The sequence below is a fragment of the Diceros bicornis genome, chromosome 20 (assembly GCF_020826845.1).
Source record: "Diceros bicornis minor isolate mBicDic1 chromosome 20, mDicBic1.mat.cur, whole genome shotgun sequence".
NCBI lineage: Eukaryota > Metazoa > Chordata > Mammalia > Perissodactyla > Rhinocerotidae > Diceros > Diceros bicornis.
Window position 1 is genome coordinate 14,188,391 of NC_080759.1, and position 20,439 is coordinate 14,208,829.

At 36.4% G+C, this 20,439-nt stretch overlaps 1 protein-coding gene across 2 annotated transcripts in view; it reads right to left on the bottom strand.

The window, feature by feature from the left end:
• Nucleotides 1–20,439, bottom strand: part of IPO11 (importin 11) — a 221,535-nt gene that overhangs the window by 171,516 nt on the left and 29,580 nt on the right. For both annotated transcript variants that reach the window (XM_058564010.1, XM_058564008.1), the window contains 3 exons: nucleotides 19,903–20,106; nucleotides 7,180–7,312; nucleotides 4,440–4,498 (listed from right to left, as the gene is read on the bottom strand). In XM_058564010.1, coding sequence (XP_058419993.1) covers nucleotides 4,440–4,498; nucleotides 7,180–7,312; nucleotides 19,903–20,106 — 396 coding nt within the window. The remainder of the gene's footprint in view (nucleotides 1–4,439; nucleotides 4,499–7,179; nucleotides 7,313–19,902; nucleotides 20,107–20,439) is intronic.

Genomic DNA, 20,439 nt, shown 5'->3' on the forward strand with positions numbered 1-20,439 from the left:
ACCCGGGATCCAAACCGGCGAACCCCGGGCTGCCGCAGCGGAGCACACGCACTTAACCACTTGCGCCACCAGGCCGGACCCCACATGTCCTTTTAGCAAATAGGATGGTTCAGGTCTTTCTCACAAAATACTGTACAGTGAAGGCCTTCCTGAGGAACAACTAACTAGAACAGAACACTGTATTTCCTCTTGTCTTGAGAAATATATTGTTCACTCATCAATTCTTGAGTGTGAGACTACTGAACTAGAATATCATTATCTGAAGACTCAGAGGCTGAGATTTTACTTAGAAAATTTCACCATCCTCAAAGGGGTCTAGAGTGCTGCTCTCAGTCTCTTTGAGAGCATTCATCTTCTGATTCATCTAAAAATTATAAAGCATCTTCCTTCGTCAATTTTCTTCTCTCTGCCATTTGGGGCAGAATTCTCAACTGAATGCTGAATTCCCAACTGTGTTAAACAAAAGCTAAAGTAGAGAAAAAAGATAGTATGTCCAGTCTTCTTTTATACCTTCTCGAAAGATGATACAATTCAGTGCCACAGGGTAAGAAAACTGCAGGGTGACAATTAATTTCACTATTGCTTCATCCTTCTGGCAATTCCATCATTCTTCCATTTTGATACTATTTCAGTCTTTTTAAGTACAGTTGAAATAACTGATGGGTAACGATACGGAACAATAAAATAATTCCTAGGATGATGCAACAGCGAAATGTTTCAATATAGGAAGAATAAGATCACTGAGGTCCCACAGGTATCTTAAATTTATACAAGGGTCTCATGGTCCCATATAGCAGTAACTACAAGATAGAAGGAATTTTATTCTACTTTCTTTTAAATAAAATTAGTGTATCATGGGCCACCCTGGTGGCGTAGTGGTTAAGTTCACCCGCCCTGCTTTGGTGGCCTGGGGTACATGGGTTCAGATCCCGGCACGGACCTACACACCACTTATCAAGCCATGCTGTTGCAGCGTCCCACATAAAAAAATTAGAGGAGGACTGCCACAGATGTTAGCTCAGAGACAATCTTCCTCAAGCAAAAAGAGGAGGATTTGCAATAGATGTTAGCTCAGGGCCAATCTTCCTCACCAAAAAAAGAAAAGAAAATTAGTGTTATCAGTCAGGATTCTCCAAAGAAAGCAGAAAACTATAAAGGCCATCAATTTTAGTAAGCTCATCAAGAGAATCAGGAACTTCTAGAATTACAGACAGCTGACTAATTTGTAGTCTAAATAAACTAAGTAACTTGACTAATGTTACATAATAGAATAAGAACTCAAATTAAAATAACTATTAAATGGTAATTTACAGGGCACTTTAATTAGTTGCTGAACTCGTTACAAAAATTATTACCTCCCTTAATGCTCACGACATCCAATGAGGTACTATTATTTCATCTCCACAACACGAAAAAGGAAAATGAGTATTAGGGAAGATAAGTAAATAAGCCTGAGGCCATGCTATCAGGAAAAAGCCCAAGCAAGATTCAAATCCACATTTACCTGTCTCCAGAAAGCAAAATCTCACCACCATCATATAGTGCTTCTTAAGCACCTTTTAAGTTCCATGTCATTTTTAAGATCTTTATATTATTTGAAAGGCTGTCCTTAATTTGTTAAAATTCTACCCTCTTTCCAACTAGTCAATATACCTTAAATGCTATAATATAGCACTTATAACTGAGTAAAGTTTGACATAGTTTCTGTAGACAGAAGACTTTCAAGGGAAAGCCAAAGGCTCACAGAACACTGACAGTATCCACTGAGAACCACTATTCCAGTTTATGGGAATGTGATTCAAGTCAATTCATTTTTGCTGAAAAAAAAATTGATGAACATATTCAGTATTTTAGTTAATATAGTTTTATGATAGAATAATACTACATATAAAGATAAGTACTGAGCTTTTTGACATGTTTCCACCATATTATATATTCATTCATTTAAAAATAACTATTGAGCATTTACCACACGGCAGAGACTGTTCCAAGCTCTGGGGTGAACAGTGAACGAAACAAAGTCTCTGCCTTCATGGAAAACTTACATTCTATTGAGGGAATTGGGGAGGAACTGTCAAATTGGTTTCTGGAAAATGTTTTTTAGCAGTGTGGCTATAAATATAAATATTTAAAATGTATCAGTATCTAAAATTGTGGTTATTTCTGGATATAACTTATGGCAATTTGGTAATATATACCAATGCTATAAATGTGTATACACTTTAACCCAACATTTCCATTTCTAGGAATTTATCCTAAAGAGATCATTAGAAAAGTACACAATGACATATGTACTCAAGTGTTCATTCCAAAGTCGTTTATCAACACTTAAAAACTGGAAACAGGGGCCAGCCTGGTGGCGTAGTGGTTAAGTTGACGGACTCTGCTTTGGCAGCTCGTGGTTCACCAGTTCAGATCCCAGGTGCGGACCTACACACCATTCATCAGGTCATGCTGTGGCAGCATCCCATAAACAAAATAGAGGAAGACTGGCACAGATGTTAGCTCTGCGACAGTCTTCCTCAAACTAAAAGAAGATTGGCAACAGATGCTAGCTCAAGGCCAATCGTCTTCACCAGAAAAAAAAAAAAAAAAAAACTGGAAAAAATCTGTATGTCCATCAATAGATATTTGGGCAAGTACAGTATAGGAATCCTATATCAATTTTATCATTTTTTTAAAAATTAGTCCACCGACAATAATCATATGGATTTACCATTCGATCACTAAAAACATGACATATAACAATATTACTTACATGAGAAAAATATCATAATATACTGAGTTTAAGAAAAAGCAAGTAATGGGGCCGGCCCCATGGCTGAGCGGTTAAGTGCACACGCTCCGCTGCTGGCAGCCCGGGTTCGGATCCCAGATGCGCACCAACGCACCGCTTCTCCGGCCATGCTGAGGCAGCATCCCACATATAGCAACTAGAAGGATGTGCAACTATGACATACAACTATCTGCTGGGGCTTTGGGGAAAAAAGAGGAGGACTGGCAATAGATGTTAGCTCAGAGCCGGTCTTCCTCAGCAAAAAGAGGAGGATTAGCATGGATGTCAGCTCAGGGCTGATCTTCCTCACAAAAAAATAAAATAATAAACAAAATTAAATTAAAATAAAATAAAATAGGGCCGGCCCCGTGGCTTAGCGGTTAAGTGCGCGTGCTCCGCTGCTGGCGGCCCGGGTTCGGATCCCGGGCGAGCACCGACGCACCGCTTCTCCGGCCATGCTGAGGCCGCGTCCCACATACAGCAACTAGAATGGATGTGCAACTACGACATACAACTATCTACCGGGGCTTTGGGGGAAAAATAAATAAATAAAATCTTTAAAAAAATAAAATAAAATAAAATAATAAAAAAGAAAAAGCAAGTAAAAAAACATCATGTAGGTCCCATTTATATAAAATTGAGGAAGAGACAAAGTATATCTAAAAGAATATGTATAAGATGTCTTAAAGGATACTTACAAATTTTAGCAATATCTCTGACAGTAAGTTTTAAAATGATTTTTTATTTCCTATTTCTTTTTCTGTGCTTTTTAACTTTAAAAAAAAAAGTATGTAACACTTATAGAACAAAAGTCATCATATTATAATGATGTATATTAGCAGTTTTTAAATTCTTTTAACAATAGAACCATTACCTCAATCAAAAGCTTACTGGCATACAAAATATACTCAAGATTAAAAAAAAAAAAGAGTGGCTCTGGTCAAATCTAGGACAGACCCAAAGATCCAATTAGATATACTTTTTCCACAATTCTTGTGCAACCTCCAAGACAATCCACAGAAAGCAACATTTTAGCTGACCTAAACACACTGTAAAAACTAACATAGATCTGAATAAGTATAATACAACCCCATTTTGTTTAGGGATAAAAAATATACAGCTATATATTTTTGCACATAGAAAAAGCAGATGATGCTATACCAACAGTGACTATACATCACAACTTGTTGGGCTTATCAATGAGGTCTTCCCCTCTTATATATTATCTTTTTAATTGATTGCAAAGATCATATATAAATGTTATGATCAGAGGGAAAAAATTCATTTAAAATATATAAAAACAGGAAAATATCAAGGATATAAATATCTACAATGCATTTGGTAATGTTTTAAAGGCATACAAATTCACAGGAGATCACGTGAATTCAAATTCAAATTAACACTCTCAATGTACTATGGCATCTTCAGAACTATCCTAGGCCTATTTCCTCTCCTTCACACAATAGCTGCTTTGAGGTAGTAAAAACAGACCACAAGTTTAAAAGTATAGTACAACATAACACAGAACAGTAAAAAACTAGATGGTCACTTGATAAAGAAGTTTTAAATGAATGCCAAGTAAAAGGAATAAGCTTTAAAACATTCAGGAAAATACCAAGTACTTTCCCAAAGTCACAAAGAATCAATTACTTCTTTCACTTACCATCACCTCCATATTCTTATGAGGTTCCACAAATCCATTAACAGTTAACTTACGCAGCACTGAAAAGTAAAATCAAATTTTACCTATATCTTGTTTTTTCATGTTTTATCCTATTAAAACCATAATTATAATAAAGACTCAGAATCAAAAAGTTTCATCAAGCTTGGAGGTTAATCTAGCTTAATCCTTTCATTTAATGGATAAAGAAAGGTAACCGCTGGTCATCGGCTGGTTACTAAGTAGGAAAGATGGAACTAAAGCCAAGTTCTTGTGGCTCAAAAGCAGCAATCTTCTCACTTATGATCATAACTACTCATGTTTCTAAAACTACATTTCAAAATTTAGTTTAATTTATATAATTGTTAGTACTTCTCACCTGCAATAACCCCTGTAGGTTGAAATTGAGAAGTCTATCCCATAAATTTTAAACTATGCTTCAACAGTGACCAAAAAGCTTCATTCAGTTTTAGGCTATTAATGAAAATACAGTATCTCCTAAAGCAGATACAAAAATTAAACTCTATTTCCAAATCTGGAATAGACTACAGAGCTCAATTATAAGCATTACATTTTATGAGTAAACTGGTGTACGTAGAGAGATAAGTACGATAAAAGAGTTGAAGTCAGATCTAGGTTTAAATTCTAGCTCCAATATCTAAAACTGTATTATTTTGAGCAACTTTTCTAGATCTCACATTACTTATCTGTAAAATGTAGTTACTAAGCCCTACTTCACAGGGTTATTAAAGGATTCAATAATATAATATATGTAAAACACTTAACATAATTCAGTAACAACAAGGATGATGGCAGCATAAGAGATGACAAAATTTAACGTCACTTCACTTTAAGAAAACACTGTTATAGACAACATTGCTATCTACATAACTAAACAGTGCCCATGAGGTGAAGACTAAAAGCAGTGTATTAAAATTAGGTTTAGAATGCAACTGTCTACAAGCCCTTCAGTTTCATATCATCAATTATACACAACTCAGAAGTTACTGCATCATTAATAGGAGAAAATAGGGTTCAAATTGAGTCCCTTGTTCTAGATACTCTTTCCCATCACAGGACCTCAATCCCCACTACCTGGGAGGGTCTTTTTTTCTCCCTTCATCATCCGGTAACTTCCACTTATCGTTTATGATTTTGGTTCAAACATCACTTTCTCAGGAAAGTCTTTCCTGACCATATTATCAGTTATCATAAAAATCATAAGGCCCCTGTCACTGATGTCATTTTACATGTATTCATGTGATCATTTTATGTCTGTCTGTCTCCCCAGTGCCAAGCATCTACCTATAATTTGTTTAATGAAATAATGAATACATGCATGTGTAAATGATACTAAATGCACATAGGTGTAAACTCAGAGATTACGAGTAACAAAAACTCTAGGCCTAATAACAGGATAGAAATTTATAGCCAAACAGAACAAGTATTTTAAAGGAAAATGCTATGGGATTTTTCCAGGTCAGGATGCCTCAGAAATGCTAATGTGTATCTCAGACTTGGAGATGAGGAGATACTGAAAAGCTTAAAGCAGGTTAATATAGAGTGGAGCTGTGTCCTTTTTGTCAAGAGATAGGCTTTGAAATCAGTTTTCTTGCAAAAATTCGACAATCAAAAGAACTCATGAAAATTCCTTAATCATTAAATACAGTACTTACACTCTGTTTTGTGTATATAACCTTATATCGGTTTCTCTAAGTCTTTCTGAGTAAACATTTCTAAGGCTTTTTAATTTCTTCCTCAAGGATGCTAACAAAACCATCTCCACTCACTTTTATAACCACCTGTACAATGGATTTTACCTATCAACAGTCCTTTCAAATCATTCACACTTTCATCCACAAGGTTCGCCAAAATGTGCTGACAGTTTGGGGTTTGTGCATCCACTGTCTGGTTAATATAAGTGATGCCACGAGTGGTGCCGAGAGTGTCTGATGGCATCCTAAGGTACCAGGGTTAGTATGATAAAAGGGCTTATGAATAAAACAGAAGGACGCAAAGCGAGCTGGAGTAAAAGAACTAAAGGCTGCTTGAGATCAAACTAAGAAACACAAACTAAAAGAGCCTTAGCAACCAGAACAGAAGGAGAGAGACTGGAAGACAGAATGAGCCTAGCGAGTGTTTCTACTAGAAAGGAAAGGAACCTCGGAGTACAATCATCAAGATAAATAACTAAGCTCAGGAAAGGTGAAACGGAGATTCAGGTGAAGGGAATGCCAACAAGCAAAGCACAGGAAAATACAGACTAAGATGGCACCCCATCAGGGACTTTCTAAAATCCAAGTGAGCCTGAGGTACAAACAAGAAAGATGGACCCTGACTTCTCAGGGCGGGAAAGAACTGGGAGACGGAACTCAACTAAGCCTTGGGGACAGAAGTTTAGGAAACTTAGCATGACAATGAGAAGGGTAGGAGCCAGAATGAGAAATGTAAAGTAGAAGCAAAAGAAAGTAGAAGTATTTGAAAGGAATGTATTCAGAGCCATGAGACCCAGTAACGTGAATGTAACAGAAAACTATGGCACACTTTCATAAACTAGAGAGGGTAGAGGAAGAACTATTCTCACAAAAGAAAAACAAACTACAAATAAGCCCTTGTCTCTGTGGGAGAGATTAACCCTATTCTCCCAGGGCAACTAGGAATGGAAAACCCATCCAGAGGAACTATTTGGTATCTGTTCTGAGGTATGTAATTTCAAAAATGAACATATCAAGTTTAATAGTACCTTTCAGTGATAGTAGAGTTCGTTCTAGTGAACTTAGAACTGCAGCTTCATTGCCAGAAGAAACTTGTTGTAGGAATGTATCTGTATGGTGATTCCACAGAGAGCAGGCAAAATTATAAATTCCAGAAGCTAACTGTAAAGAAATATCAACATATTTATTCACAATATATTATAGATTTCTGTAATCAATTAGACCTACATAGTAATATATTTCAGTTTTAAAACTGAGCACACCTTTTCAGCGAGATTTGAAATAGTCAAGTGTGGTTATCACAATGTTTCAAACTTTTTAAGCCAAAATGCCTAGAAGAAGTATAGACTACATTGGCTTCTGCTATGAACACACACACCCCTAAAACATTAGTATCTTGAAACAATACTTAGCCTAATGCCTGCATTGCAGTCTGATGTTTTCTATTTATACTCTTTCTTCCTTCCACTAATAGGGTGCAACTCTCAGTTTTAAAAACAGACTGTCACTGAGCATATCAGATAAATCAATATAGTAAGAAATACAAAGGAGTCAAATTTCTGTGTTCTGCCAATTCTACCCATATGGTTTTTGGGCATTTAAAGCCAGGAACATAGAAACCACATCACTTGTCAGGCTGCTTTCCTAATACGTACTGGTATTTAAAAACCCGACTCTCACACTGAGATGCAGTTAGCCTCTGCCTCCCGGGTTGAGGCTGAACCATCTTCCAGTGACATCTTCAGGTTTTTATCCAGAAGGTCTAAGACCAATCCAGCTGAGCCTATATGGCCATTTACTTTAAATAAAAATGAGATGAAAGTGCATATGACTAGTTATCATTAGCATACTCCAGAATGATTTTTTCTTATTCAAGATATAAGTATATCATTTCAGCTAATTAAATACTGTATTTATAATAAGGTTAGGCATCAGAAACCAGTCAGAAATGCAAGCCTGTAAATACAGCATTTCTATGAAAAAAATCAAATTTCTTTTTTTTTTCTTTTTTTTTGATGAGGAAGATTGGCCCTGAGCTAACATCTGTGCCAATCTTTCCCTATTTTGTATGTGGGACGCGCCACAGCACGGCTTGATGAGTGGTGTGCAGGTCTGCACCTGGGATCCAAACCTGCAAACCCGGAGGTGCTGAAGCGGAGCACACGAACTTAACCACCACGCCACAGGGCCAGCCCCTCAATTCTATTATTTTAATTCAGTAATTTTAATGGCCTGTGCTTACAGGTGTTAGGGAATCAGCTCCACCATACCGCCTAGCAACTTTGCATGTATCTACGTAGGCCACACAGGCAAAGGCTTGAATGACAGCTAATCTGAGTCTTGGCAGAACATCTTGTGATCCTCCTGGAACACAAGAGGATAGAAGACTTGTAAGGAACTCTGCCCAAGACTATCTCCTGCTCACCTCCCTATCGCCTCTGTTAGGCTGTCACAAGACAGTTTCTCATGGCCTCCTGAGTTCTGATAAGGTATAAGGCTTTCTATCCCATCCACTCAGAACAGAATTGCAGAATATAAAAACACTTAGTTACAGTATAGAATTGGCTCCCTAGCAGTGGGGCATCCCATAACTTACACTGGAGTCATCCAGCCCCTATTACTTTGGTCATTCTTTTTCGTGTGTGGACAAGGACCACAGGGAGTTGGTACGGATAGCTAACTTCTTTTCTCTGTCTAAGATAAGTAATAAACTGTCTGAATCTAAAATCATATTCTGATCTGAATCATATTCTCAAGTATGCATGCAATATTTTAGAGTAAAATCAAATTATTTAATCCTAATGCCACATTATAGCCAAAATACTATAGCGATAATTATCTCAATCGATACAGTACTACAGCACAAGCAGCAGTATCATAAAAAATTAAGTCTAAAACTGACATCATCCCATGAAATACTATTATAACAGAAAAGCAAATAATCTAAACAGAAGGGACATAATCTGAAGGGAAAAACAAAAGAGGCTGTACCTCAAGAAACCTGTAAGCTTTACTTATAACTTCAATAAACGTGAATAATTTTCTTAGTAAGTCAAATCCTTTCCAAGAGTATGAGGCTCAACTATATGTCTAGAATCAGAAAATCCATCATTCTAATTCTTATTACACTTACTGTATAATTTTAAGTTACAGCATCCTATACTTTTCCAAACACATAAACCATAAACATATTTGTCAGCCAGAATAAAGTGAAAGAATAGAAACAAAAAGATTTAGAGGCAGGGAAGGGGTGGGAAGATTACATAAGACCCAAAAGTTAACTTTTAAACTAAAGTATAATTTCTTATTATAGCAAATATTTCAAACAAAAAAAAATGTAATCTATAGGCTTGGCTATCATTTTTAGATCTATTTTGTTCTCTGTCTTTATGTAGTAAATAAAATAAACCCCAAAGGGTGCCATATCTAAATTTCAAATAAAAACAGAAAAGTATTATACTCTGAACCTGTCTCTTGCTTACAACAAAATGACAACTTGATTTTATAGGCATTCTTTGCATCTTCTCCTTAAAACGACTTATTTAACATTAACTTCTACATATACATTCTATTAAAATTGTTCAGGAGGATTATTTTTACAGAGAAATTTTTTTGTGTGTTACCTGAAGTCACTTTAACTCTTTTTAAAAGGTATTTTCAGGATACGAGTATTTATATAGATAATGATAATATAGCATAGATAATGATAAAAATAATATCAACAACAGAATAATAGAATTTTATTTATTGAATCCTACTCTGCTTTAGGCACTGCTCTCAATACTTTACCTGTATCAACTTATTTAATCATCACATTCTAAAAAGTAGGTATTATTATTCCCCATTTACAATAAGAAAACTGAGACACAGAAAAGTTAGGTAACTTGCCCAAGAGCAAACAGCACTATTAATAAGACAAAGAGAAAGGATTTACCCAGGGAAGGTACTCAGAGCCTGCATTTTTAACCTCTTCGTTCTAATGTCTCTTAATACAGTAACCAGCAATTAACTAGAGAGTAATTTAGTAAAAGAAATAAGCGTTATTTGTATGTTATATTTAAACTTTTTAATATCAAAATATAAACTAATATTAAATAGATAGTATCCCAAACATTTAGAATCAATACAGTAAATCTTGTTCTCTAAAAGTTTTAAAAATGATAAAATTTTCTTTTCATGATTACAAAAAGGAAAACTTTCCCACATACTCACTGAGGTCGATACTGCTGATAAGATGGATGCAATGAATCATGTGATTCAGAATCTCATCTCACAAGTTCTTTAGTAGCTCCCACCTCTTTTGCGTACCACTCAACAGGAAAATGTGTCCTTTGTTCCATTATTTACATAGAGTACCTAAGCCAGATACAGCTAATAAAAATTGAATGTTTTCCTCAGTTTTGTGTGTGTGTGTGTGTGTGTGTGTGTGTGTAATTTGGAGCTGGTCCATTAGTCATTAGTCATGGGAGTCACAGGGCCTTTTATCTAATTCTTCATACTCCCCTCTACCACTACATGCCAGACTCAATAAAGAAAACAACAGTAACCATACCCTAGTTCCTCAATTGAAAGTAAGATTACACTTGATTGGGGCTGGCCTGGTGATGTAGTGGTTAAGTTCGCACGCTCTGCTTTGTTGGTCCAGGGTTTGCAGGTTCGAATCCTGGGCGCAGACCTATGCACCACTCATTAAGCCACGCTGTGGCGGCATCCCACACACAAAATAGAGGAAGATAGGCACAGATATTAGTTCAGGGCCAATTTTTCTTAGCAAAAAAGAGGAAGACTGGCAACAGATGTTAGCTCAGGGCTAATCTTTCTTACCAAAAAAAAAAAGTAAGACTACTCTTGAGAAACAGAGTTGACCAAATGAAATCTGGCACCGGCACAAGAAGGAAAACATTAGGGAGAATTTGCCACTCTAAATCACCAGCAAAATATTTTGAAATCATATCAGATTTATTTTAAAGATATTTTATAATAGTGGTGGCAAAAGCGCAAAACTACTTTGTTACAACTTTTTCAGGCATTACTTCTGTTACCAGGAGAATAACCCTTTCCAGAATTCCACCACCTGCAAATGCACAATGCAAATCGTAGTATACATACTAAATAGAAAATCCTCCCCACTCACTCCCAAAACAAAAAACAAAATATACCACAGAACATCTCTGAACACTGTACCAAAAGTTCCTATTGTCACAAGATTTGGATTAAAAAAAGTATTTCATCATGGTGGAATCAAAGTGATTAAAATAGGCCAGCCCCGTGGCTTAGCGGTTAAGTGCGTGCGCTCCGCTGCTGGCGGCCGGGGTTCGGATCCCGGGCGCGCACCGACGCACTGCTTCTCCGGCCATGCTCAGGCTGCGTCCCACATACAGCAACTAGAAGGATGTGCAGCTACGACATACAACTATCTACTGGGGCTTTGGGGGAAAAAAATAAATAAATAAAATTATTAAAAAAAAAGTGATTAAAATAAAATTCTGTTTTGCTCCATAAAATTTTCCTCTTTTCCATTTATAAATTGACTTTAAAACATGTTTGAGAAATTTCAGTAATTCAGATAATCAAAGGTTCTATTCCATTCCACTTTAAACAACTTTCATCATCAACATTTCAAATTTTCATCCCCCTTTTTAAGAAAATAAATAGCATAATAACATTATAGATATCAATGGCAAAGTTACATCTTGATCTATTAATTCTTCCCTCTTTCTGGCCCTGAGAAGTACTAATATGAAAGTATTAGTTTAAATTAGGAATAAAGATATGAAAAGCACGTAAGTTTGGCGTGCAGCAGGTATTGCTGAATGAAGGCATGCAGCATTGGACACAGAAATCAATAAAGAAACAGTAGTGTGGAAAAACTTTTTTTAATTAATATTCTCCTTTATTTCATATTCCAGTTCTGCGCCTAAGCACCTAGTTAAGGACATCAGGCATCTATTACAGCTCCAATTCAAGATTCTTTTTAGCCAGCCTACAAAAGGCCTCTACACAAATAGGGAGAGTTGGAATGAAGAAGCAATAGCACCACCCTTTCAGTCCAGCAGTGAAAGGCAGGAGACAAATAAAGAAGGAAGAAACCACAGGAATTTGGGAAGAAACACTGCCAACTACCCTATAAACACCAGCCCTGCACAAGCTTTCACCTGCTCCAGAGCACACCAACTGATGTATGCTTACAGAAGACTCAGCTGGAAAAGAAAAAGGAATGAAGCAAGCAAGTGGGAGAAATACAAATATTTCTTCCACATTTTCTTCTCAAAAATGTGGGGGCGGGGGGGGAATATTCAGTTAGACAATGTAAAAATAAGCTATTCAATGAAACATTTTAGTTACTGGTTCATGAAAAACCCAAATACTTGAATTTTCTTTTTCTAAACCAGAATAGTGCCACCCACTGACTGCTTAGTGACTGAGAAGCACACAGACCTAACTCCTTATTACCAAAACAAAACCATTATTTATTTTAGCATTTCAAATATTCTTAAACTTTTTTAGCCTCAGGACCGCTGTCCTCACAATCTTCACCTAAGAAAAGTTCGCACCAAAAGACTTTTAAATCAAAGTCTTGTAATTCATCACTAACAGTGGGGGCAATAAGTACCTATAAACTAGTTGTCAAAACTTGCTTATTACCCTGGACATCGATCTTAAGCAGCTTATTTTCAAGGACCATGTCTGACCCGGCAAGGGAAACAATAGAAAAAATAAGCAAATGGGACTACATTAAACTAAAAAGCTTCTGCACAGCAAAGGAAATCATCAACAAAATGAAAAGACAACCTAACAGTTGGGAGAAGATATTTGCAAACCATATATCTGATAAGGGGTTAATATCCAAAATATATAAATATATATATAAATATATATAATCTCATAAATATATATGAGATAATATATATATCTCAACAAGAAAAAAAACTAACAACTCGATTAAAAAATGGGCAAAAGACCTGAACAGACATTTCTCCAAAGATATACAGATGGCCAACAGGCCCATGAAAAGATGTTCAATATCACCAATTACTAGGGAAATGCAAATCAAAACTACAACGAGATTTCACCTCATGCCCATCAGAATGGCTATAATTAACAACACAGGAAATAAGTTTTGGAGAGGATGCGGAGAAAACGGAACTCTCCGACACTGCCCCTGGGAGTGCAAACCGGTACAACCACTATGGAAAACAGTAGGGAGATTCCCAAAAAAATTAAGAATAGAACTACCACAAGATTCAGCTATTTCACTGCTGGGTATTTATCTAAAGAACACGAAAACACAAATGCATAAAGATACATGCACCTCTATGTTCAATGCAGTTTTATTCACAATAGCCAAGACTTGGAAGCAACCTAGGTGCCCATTACGGAATGAATGGATAAAGAAGATGTGGTATATTTACACAATGGAATACTAAACAGCCATAAAAAAGGATGAAATCTGGCCATTTGTGACAACATGGATGGACCTTGAGGGTATTATGCTAAGCAAAATAAGTCAGAGGGAAAAAGCCAAATATGATCTCACTCACAAATAGAAGACAAAAACAACAACAAACACATAGAGACAGAGATTGGATTGGTGGTTACCAGAGGGGAAGAGGGGAGGGAGGAGGATGAGAGGGGTGACTAGGCACATGTGTATGCCGGTGGATTGTAAATAGTCTTTGGGTAGTGAGCATGATGTAATCTACACAGAAATCGAAATATAATGATGTATACCCCAAATTTATATGTTATAAACCAATGTTACCACAATAAAAAAAAATAATAAATTTTAAAAAATGTGCTTATTAACCTGAATTTAATCAACAAGGTATATAATCAACAAACGCAAAATGTACAACATCCTACAAGACAACTGACCCAGTTTCTTCAACAAGTCAACGGCACGAAAAAAAGAACAGAGGGAAATGAATACTATTCTAAATTAAAAGATACTTAAGAGACATGACCGAATGCAACGTATCCACCGTATTCATTTTTCCAGCTCAAACTTGTAAAAATATATTTGAGAACAATGTAGAAAAGTGGCTAGAAGAATTAAATCATATTAAATCACTGTTTTAAGTATGATAAAAGTCAAATAATTGTACATGTTAAAATAACCAGATTTGGCCCATGATGGAGTCACTCATGCTAAGCCCCACAACAGCAAACGAAAACATAACTAAGTTCCTATGCTGGGCTCTCCCCGAAAATCCAGGCCTAGGTCAACCAATCAGCACTCGCCTGCTCAGCATAAGTTACCTGACCTGGCTCGAAGTTTTCCCTTTGCTCCACATAAGAAAAGTAACCCAGCTTTAATCAATCAGCTAACATCCAGTTGATTTTGCTTGTTCCTGCTCCCTTTGGTCTATAAAAATCTCTCACCTTGTACAGCTCTTCAGAGCTCCTTATCTGCTAGACTGGACGCTGCCCGATTCATGAACAGTTGAATAAAAATCTACTAAATCAGTAAATGGTCTGTGAAAAATTCTAACATATAAAAATCAAATCTTTTTACAGATGAATACTTAAATATTTAGTAATATATGAAATCTTTAAATTACTTTAGAAAAAAAGCAGTAAAGCAAAAGCAGCAAAATGTTAACTACTAAATCTAGGTGATGAGTATATGGCAGTTAATATTTTTTCTTTTCTGTATGTTTTAAAAATTTCATGACAAGTAATTTTTAAAACCCCTGTACATTCTTAATAATAACAACAAAATAGGTAGTTGTTTTAGTAGTAGTCGATTTTTTCTTTAATACAAGACAAACATAAAATTGCTTCATCTTAACCATGACAAATATATATCAAATTTCCAAATGTGTCAGGCCAGAAGCTTTGGTGGGTACAAGATCTATCTCAAAAACAATTTCCAGTCAAACTGCCAATGCCTCTCAACTGATATTTATTTACTTCCAACGAAGGACATTCCTAAAGACCTGTAATATCTGTTACCTACACATTTTTTTAAGTAAAACCTAATTTTCATTTTGTTCTCAAATCTGCCATTGGTACAGCTCACACCCAGGAGGGTCACTGTGGCCCGTCTTCCAGATCCCTAAAGTCACCTACTCCTAGCAACAGCCCTAAGCCTGTCTTCAGCCACTGATGCCTAGACAATGCTCTCAGGTATCCAAAGTATCAACTCAGTAAGGGGGATGAGGAGGTGACACTACCTTCCTCTCCACTTGGGACCCTACCTTTGTTCACAGCTGCATCTCAGGCATCCAGCACAGTGAGTGGCAGAGAGGAGGACTCAAATATTTGTCAGATGGATAGACAGATGGGTAAAAGAACAAAGCATAAATCACCATTGCTTCAAGAGCAACTTAGATTTTGATGATAAGGCTTTCAAATTTTTATTCTCCTTATTCCAGGCCCCTTTTTCCCAGGACTCTGATAAGAGTCTTTGGGAACCACAGAAAGGACAAGCACCATACTACACTCAAAATCTCCTCTATTCAGGGCACAGCTCCCTTTGTTTTGTTTTTTTTTTTTTTGGATCAAGCTAGTCACCTTGAGTCTCTCCTCCCTCAGAAGTTCCACCAAAAGGTTCCTCTTTCCCTATATTTATATAAGCCTAGACATACACATTCACCTAAAACTCCACAAAGGTTCATAGCAGAAATGACCCTTTATACATTACAGGAGTCCTTCTTTGAATAATGTGTTTAAAAGCTAATATAAAACTCGGCAGAGCAAGAGACAAGATCTAGAATCAACAGGGCATTTAGTTTGGTAATTAGAATCAAAACCAAAAACAAGATCTATTTAACCTATTTGATGACTTCCTTATAAATACACTTATCTTTTAAATAAATTTGACTACACTGTAAATATCCCGAAGGCTAGAGCTATACCATATAAGTGGCACCTTGGCATTTTCAAATTTCATGGTCATAATTTCAACTATTTGGGAATTTCCCCTAAGGACCACATCATGAAGTAAGCTATAAGCGTGTAAGAAGTAAATGTGAAAGTCTCTGCTACAAGGCTGAGTGGTCTATCTTACACTAACCAACCCATCTCAAAACAGCTATGTGGTTCCGTTTTGTTAGTTGGTTTATTTAGAAAACATAGTAACTTCATCAGGAAAACTCTGCTGAAGTACTGTAACTTGACTTCACCTCGCCTCAGTTTTCTCTTATCCTCATTACGCAAATAATACACATGCTGTTAGTGAGAATATTATTCATCACAGACCCTTCAGTTTTTAAAATTTTGCTAAGTTTTAGCCTTGACCATAATAAAATATAATACAGTGTTTAGTTTTCTTCCATGGCAGATTTTAACAGCTTTCTAAATGACCACTGAGAGTCTGTGTCTTATGACTTCCCCCATGAATATCAAGAGAGTATCTGTATCTTTCATCTCCCTCAGTACTGTATATATATATCTCTGGTACACAGTAGGCAATCAGTATCTGTTGACTGACTCTAAGGAAGAAGAACTTAACATTAATTCCTAATATGCAGCCTTAAAAAAACCGGTTATGAAAAATGTCCTTTTCAGAGATTCACACTGAAATATTTTGGTATAAAACGACATGTCAGGATTTGCTCCAGTACAGACGAAAATCAAACATGGCAACACCTTAGGGACTGTTAAATATGAGTGAAGGATATACAGGAGTTTGTTGTATTGTTCTCTCAACTAGAATATGTTTGAAAATTTCTTAATTAACCAAACCGTTTAACTGGTTATATACCAAAATTACACAGCCAAGAATCTAATAAGGTCAATCGGTAAAGAACAGTATGCCAAGAAAATACAAAAGAAGAAGGAATAAAACTAAACATACAAAAGTCTTGTCTTCTAGAAAAAAATAGTGATTAAAAATGCAAAATCTATATTTACATTATGGTGTAACTAAGATTTCCATCCCAAAACTTTAATGGTGCTCATATAAATTAACCTAGAATAATAAAGAAAACCTACAATTATAAATTCATACAATCACACAACTTGAAAACTGGAAGGCAATTTTAAAGAATCATAAAGTTGAAGTGTCTTGCTCAAAATCCCAAAACTGTCCAGTACAAAGAAACATCCTTCACTGGAAACCAGGTCTTCTCTTAATTCCTAATCTGTATTTCTAAATACAAGTGAAATACATTGCTTTCAAAAGATCTTTTCTTGTTTTTTAGGTTTGGATTACTTCATTTACCACAACATACACCTTTGTGGGTTACACATCATGCCTACAACATATTATTTGATTAATACATTTATAATTACATTGGAATTGTTATTTGTACCTGAAATTTTCTTGCTTTCATAGACTTTACATTTTAACTGTAACGGTACTTAATGTCAACTTTTTTATATTCAGGTTTATATGAAAAGCTGTTTTACAGAAAATGAATTCCTTTTTGTGTCAAATCAAGCTCAACTTTGTTACTGCAAACAATTTTGTCTCAACTATTGATTTTGCAATTTGTCACCCCTGAAAAGAACTTATCTTAGTGTGGAGGGAAAACAGGGTATGAAAACTGGTGGGACACACCGAGCAGCGGGTAGCAGTTGTAAGTGCACGCTGCACTAGTCTGCCACAGCAACCAGCTCAGCTAGGAGCTCACACTTTTTAACGTGGGAAACTAATTCAGTACACGAAGACCATCTTGGCATTACAGTAAACATATTATTAAAAGAAAGACTTTCCCACACTTCAGACTACCAAAATAATAGGGGCAATTTATTAACTAGCAAAACTGCTCTTTGTAATAATGTCTTCCCACACATGCTACCTTCAGTTAAACTACACATCTTGTACCCCAACTCCATTAGACAAGATTCCTCTCCTAGTCTCCTACTATGCTCCATGTTTCCAGGTTCAGCTACTCCATTCCAAAATGAAAGGTGCTAAGCTGAATTTTTTTTTCCAGGTACTTTGAGTTTTGTATATCCTCCCAAAATTCCTGTTTTCTGAAGTTTTGCACTACATCACTTTGAAATCTAGAAGGTATCTAAGTCACCTCTTCTATTGTTTATTCACTTAACAAACAGTTACTGAGCACCATCCCCTTATGTGCACTCCTTTGGGCTGGATGGACAAGAAAAGCTACAGTCCTCCCTCATAAAACTCATAGTGTCGTGGATCTCTGAAAGGTAAGTCAACAATTATAACTCAGCACAATGTAATAAATACTATGCTGGAAGTAAGTACAAGATGTTAGGTAGACCTATATTTCATTCTATATGGAGAGGAAATAGCATCATACTGCAAGAAAATCAAGCAAGAAAGTTGAAGCATTCATTCAGGAAGCTAACTCAAACAAGCTATCCAGAACAAGGCCCTGATTAGATACAGTTTGTAGAGACTGCCTAGACCGAAATTTTATACCTGAAAACCAAGGCAACCCATTAAGAGACTACAACTTGAGCAAGCCAAACTAAGAATGAAGACTTCTATAGAAGGGTACCATTTAATAAAGAGTAACTATAACCCAGAATCTTCTACACACATGACTTTGAAAACTTTCTAATATAAAAGTAAGTGGAGGGTCTGAGGTGGGGATAAAGGTGAGAAACAACAACAAGAAATTCACAGAAAGACTTGAGAGGATCAACTGTCCATTTCTTTAGTCCTAGTTAGATATCAAGAAAAAGTGACAAGGATTTAAAAAGAAACTTTTAACAAAAAGAATTTCTCTTATACTCAACATCCTTGGACAATATAAGACTGGCTATTTAAACCCACTGGGTTAAAAACAGAGAACATAATGTGGTTCTGGCTTAAACTTTAATGTACACAAGAATCACCTGGGGAGCCTGCTAAAAATGCAGATTCCCAAGCCAAACCCTCAAAGTGAGGATTCCAAAGATAAGTAAGAACACTGTAAAAATACTTTGAGACTCACCACTGTTACATGGCACAGTCCAAAATGTCAGGTTGAACAATATGAAAATCACTATTTTCTTTTTTTTTGTGAGGAAGATCAGCCCTGAGCTAACATCCATGGCAATCCTCCTCTCTTTGCTGAAGAAGACTGGCTCTGAGCTAACATCTATTGCCAATCCTCCTCCTTTTTTTTCCCCAAAGCCCCAGTAGATAGTTGTATGTCACAGTTGCACATCCTTCTAGTTGCTGTATGTGGGACACGGCCTCAGCATGGCCGGAGAAGTGGTGCATCGGTGAGTGCCCGGGATCCGAACCCGGGCCGCCAGTAGCGGAGCGCACGCACTTAACCGCCAAGCCACAGGGCCAGCGCCTGAAAATCACTATTTTCGTAGGTCAAAACAGTCAAATACAAAAGCACCAAAGCAGCTGAATGGAGAAAGCAAAGTCTCTTCAACAAATGGTGCTAAAACACCTGATAAAACGGCTATCACCCCCAGTTATGTCAGACTCCTTCCTACATCTGCCCTATATCCATCAATTACCCAGGCATGTCAATTTTAACTTCCTCAATTACAACTCTATACCCGCCTAAATGTTCCCTTTATCACTGCCTCATTTAAGAGCTTTATCGTCTCGTCTAAACTACTTCAACAGCCTCAAACCAGTCTCTCTGTCTTCAGACTGTTCTCTACTAACCAATCCCCCTTACTGGTAATTAAGTGATCTTACTGGTCACATCACTATCTAGCTTAAAATCTTTCAGAGGTTACCTGTTATTCTGAACCTTTTGAGGTCAATTAGAAAGAATTCATAATATTTCCATAAAATATTTAGAGAGGTAAAATTACAGACATTTTTATACAAGTAGCACAGTTTTCATAATAAAATTTAACTAGGTTAAATCACTTACATCATAAAATAGTTTTCTATCAGCAGCCAAACGTTTAGACGCCAGAGTCTTGGTAACATGATAGAAGGTAAGTAATGCTCTGTGCTGTCGAAGATCATCCTGGACTTTCACAGATTCTATAAGAGTGGGAATCAGTTCAGGCCACTGTCTGGGACAATCCAATCGAGCAACTTTTGCAATCAGCACTGCAATCTGAGTTGCAATCTAGAGGGAAAATATTAATCATCAGAAATAAACATAAGAAATTAAAGCAATGGATAAGGAATGCATTCATAGCTGAAAATTACCTTTTTGGTTAATTATACCTTTGACAGAAGTGAATAAGATTTCACCGAACGACTGCTTAAGAGTGGTTCTAAAAGTGTGGTCTATGGATCCTCAGGGGGCCTAAGATCCTCTCTGTGAGGTTGTCCTTTCCCCAATAACATATCACTATGAAGGTAGATTTTCTTCATATAACTTCTACCAAATAATATATCACAACAGAGTAAATAAAGAAGCAAATATGAAAATCTAGATGTCTTCTTTTAAATAGCC